General features: G+C 56.6%; 1 protein-coding gene across 1 annotated transcript in view; it reads right to left on the bottom strand.

Moving 5' to 3' along the window:
- Positions 1-1,663, bottom strand: part of ZDHHC18 (zinc finger, DHHC-type containing 18) — a gene marked incomplete at its 3' end in the record, with an annotated part of 5,159 nt that extends 3,496 nt beyond the window's left edge. The window contains exon 1 of the mRNA XM_010146507.1: positions 1,477-1,663. Within this exon, the coding sequence (XP_010144809.1) occupies positions 1,477-1,663 (187 nt within the window). The remainder of the gene's footprint in view (positions 1-1,476) is intronic.
- Between the last annotated feature and the right edge of the window lie 2,491 nt (positions 1,664-4,154).

Here is a 4,154-nt window from a genome sequence, read left to right as displayed (position 1 = left end):
CCCCAACTCACCTCGGCGTGCCTAACGGATCACAGACAAACAGGGAACATCATCTCTCAACACGTGTGGCGTCTCCTCTGCCCCCCAATTGCAGAAATCAGGGTACCCCGGGCGGAAGCGTCGGCCGCTGCCAGCATGCAGCGTGCCAACCCGCCACCGGGCTCAAGGGACCCACTTCATCACGGCGAGGGCCGGGGGGGGACACAGCGAGCCGGGCCCCAGCGCTCCAGGCACGATTGCATTGAAACTTGACGTGTGGAGGTTAGAACAAGAGGATTCCCTCCTCCTCCTCGAGGCTGAAATCGAGGATGTTTAGGGACAGCGCATCTGTGTGTGCCAGCACTTCGCTGTTCGTTGGGGACAGGCAGCTGGAGACTAGCCCCCTGCTCAGCGAGAGCTGGAAACCCTCTTTTTTGGGGTTATTCCTTTATTTCAGTTACTCTTAAAGGAGCCCCTTTCCAACCCTGAGGATGTCTTTGAAAAGAGATGTAGGAGTGAGCATGTTCAGAGGGTAAGAAGTGGATTATATTAACAGTAACAGCTGGCACATCAGGCAGCATCTGCAGCCAGATTACTGCTTTAGGCACTTATAAATAGAAACATGGATAACCACCCTGAGGATATTTTATAACCGCTCTGAGGTATTTTAAAACCATTATTTTAGTCAGAGGTAGAATTATTGCCTTGAAACCGTTTTTAGTGGGGCAGATTTGAGTCGGCTTACATCAGCTTTGCTTTTTACTACAAGTCACATCAACAAGGTCCACGGCTCCTGGATGCACACACCTTCCTGGCCACCACCGAAACAGGGTGACACAGCAGTTTGGAGATGACAAACGTGAGCATATTGTTAGGAAGCATTACAGCAAAGAAAACCTTGCAACCCAGCAGGCTCAATGGCAAACCGTACTCTTATAAAGCATTCACGCCTAAATTAATTACCCTGTGTCCTCACCGCCTGTATTTTGCAGAAGAACATACGGGGTCACATTCCTCTGAGTCTGGGTAACGCTTAAAGCAAATAACACACCGTTGAGGAGCAGCCCAGCACTCTCGCTCCGTCTTCCAGAGCCTGGCAGCACGACTCTGAATGGGGACTTTGTGCTCCCCCAGCTGCTGGCACACAGTCCCCAGTGACACTGCTGCTTGGGACACGGATGCTGCCAGCTCTCTGCACAGGGCCGCTGCCCGCTCAAGGCGTCACCCTGAGGGCAGGCACAGGTACGGCCCCGACCCCACTACGCAGGGGAAAGCGATGGGACTAAACACCCACCCCTGCTTCTCTGCAGACCCTCTCTGAAGCGCTGCACACTGCGCTAGAGGAGCTGTCACACCTCTCACCCGCACCCCTACGACACTGCCGAGCCTCACGACACTCGGGCCTTTTCCCCCAGAGACTCACTGAGCCCGAGACGCGTGCGGCACGTGCAGAGGCATGCGCCGGACCCAAGGCGGGAGAGCGAACAGGGGTCTCACCAATCCGCTTTTCCAGGTCTGCGGCCTCACTTGGAGTGGCTCTGGGCAGGATACCTGGGTCTCGGAAGCTTGTCTGGAGCAGGCAGCTGATGACAAAGAAGAAGAGGATGGCTGCAATGATGGGGATGGCCAGGGTGAGGTGACTGGCAAGGAACGGGCAGCTGGCAAAAGAAAAGGAAACAGGCATTGTCACCAAACATCGCTACAGAACTGGCTATCAGCCGTCACGTACACACTGTGCACCATCACGGGGCGGGGGGGTGAAGGGCTGCTGCTTTCCAGAGACCTCTGCAACAGCAAGAGCCAGCCCAGAAAACACCAGAGTAGCACTGGGAAGGCAGGGTCTTCAGCACAAAGACGGCAGTACAAGCTGTTGTACACAGTCTCTTTGGCCTTCTGAAACGGTTTGGGTTGGAAGGGCCCTTAAAGATCATCCAGTTCCACCCCCCCTGCCATGGGCAGGGACACCTTTCACTAGACCAGGTTGCTCCAAGCCTCATCCAGCCTGGCCTTGGACACTTCCAGGGATGGGGCATCCACAGCTTCTCTGGGCAACCTGTCCCAGGGCCTCCCCACCCTCTCTGGGAAGAATTCCTTCTTGATGTCCCATCTCCATCTCCCTCTTTCCATCTAATCCCGTTACCCCTTGTTCTGTCACTCTCTGCCCTTAGGAAAAGCCTGCCCCAGCTTTCTTGTAGCCCCTTCAGGTACTGGTCCCAGATTCTCATTTTAAAAACCTGCCAGCTGCCCCAGAGCCCGGTCGCCTTCTGCAGCAGCACCATCAAGAGCACATGGAGAAACCCCCCAAGCTAAGCAGGGATCAAAATCAGCACGAACACGATCCTATTTGGTCCAACACGCGAAGCTGAGAGAGAACTTGGCTTCAATTCAACACAGCTTTCCTGTCTCTGGATGTCTCCTGTGCCCTTCACGGTGTGCCAGATGTTTGGACGGGGACACCTTCCAGCACTGACACCCGTGACGAGCCGCCAGGCACCTCAGCAGATGACGCTCGCTCGTGGGTTCGCTGTCCAAGGGCCTGGGGCTGTTCTTCCGCAGACCGTGCCCGGTGCGATCGCGCTCCACATCGGGGCAGCTCCGTTACTCACGGCACGACAGGTGAAGGCGGCCGAGGAGCACAGTGCCAACCCCTCCCTCGCTCCACAGAGGGATTTGCTATTATAAGCACCGATAAACACCCAGAGCCGAGCGCAGGCAGGCAAGCTGCTTGAGCCCTGATGTCTGCGGGCAGCGCTAAGTCTCAGTAAGGCTGAGAGGCAGTTTGAGAGGATTAAGCAACTTTCGTTTCCACCCCCCAGCTCAGCTGTCCAGAACAAAGCAGCCACCAAGCAACAAAACCCCTCTGGCCCAGGCTAACGCTGCTGCCGAGCCCCTCCGTCGTCAGAAAGGTCTCCGAAATTAAAAGATGTCATCCTGCTGTCCCCCCCTTTCCTGGGAGAACCTCTGGACTCCGCTTTCCCCCAGCAGGCAACAAGAAATGACAAAAAAGCCCCCACGGACATCGACACAGGAAAGACGCATTTGGTATTAATCTAGCGAACCGTAAGCCGTGCAACAGAAGCACGCTGCTAAAATAACAACTTGGAAAGCCCCAGGGCACCGAGAAAAAGTGACTAGGCAAAAAGGGAGGGGAGAGCAGATGTCCTCTGCTTGGCTGGGTACAAAGCAGTCACTGTGCTGGTGCTGCCCGTTAGTTTCGGGTGCAGCAGAAAAAAAAAGCTGTCGGAGAGGCACAGAGGATGCTAAGAAAAGAGTTTTCGTGTCGGGATGCCGTTACTGCCTCCCACAGCTGCCTGCCCCTTTCAGCTCATCTGACTTCTCAGAACCTCTAATCCGATCAAATACCTTCATCTCCCGGCCGGCAGCCCTGGGCAGCTTTCCTGAGACCCACAGGGATAACTGTGATCCAAAGGCAGGCGTGAACCCCCCCCAGGCTTTGCAGAGCAGCAGGAAAAAAAAGCTCCCTTCCCTGCCGAGACAGCAACGCAGAGGCAGGAGAGCAGAAGCCCTCGGAGGTGTCAGGAACCAGCGGGTGCTCCTTCCCCGGCTCCTCCGGGCAGCGTGGGACGTAACGGGGTGCTCTCGGCTGTCCCCTCCCTCGGGGTGCAGGAGTGGGAAGCTTCCCAGGGCCAGCTTTCCTAATGCAAAGGGGCTGGGATAGATGCAGCTCTGTCTTCCCCGGACACGGTGGCACAGTGGGGGCAGAGGTACAGAGCAGACCTTCAAGGTGGGACCCCAAAACGATTGCACCCATTTATCAAGCACCTTGAATGGAAACGCTGTTGCTGCTGCCTCTACAGACCAAGCCCACCAGTCCTGGGGGCTACCTGGCTGCAATTCTGGGCCAGTTCTCCCCTCAGCAGCAGAAGGCGTTGTGATACATCCCCCCCAAAACTAGAGGGGGTATTTAGAAACCAGAGGGACATCCTGGAAGGATGCTGAACCCCTTCCCGGGGCCAGACTGAGCAAACAAGGCCCAGGGCAGCCCCCCTGCCCACCCCCACAGAAGCACACCTGGGGACAGGCAAAGGGGAAGCTGTGGCCGCCTGCAAAGTGGGTCTGGGGGCTGCGCAGCTGGGGAATGGCTCGGGGGGTGCATTGGGGAAGAATGGGGGGATACCGGGGCACCCATGGGGGGTGGGAAGAGACATGTGTGT

Source organism: Eurypyga helias, unplaced genomic scaffold (assembly GCF_000690775.1).
Source record: "Eurypyga helias isolate BGI_N326 unplaced genomic scaffold, ASM69077v1 scaffold29642, whole genome shotgun sequence".
Taxonomy (NCBI): Eukaryota; Metazoa; Chordata; class Aves; order Eurypygiformes; family Eurypygidae; genus Eurypyga; species Eurypyga helias.
This window is presented reverse-complemented; position numbering and strand designations above follow the sequence as displayed.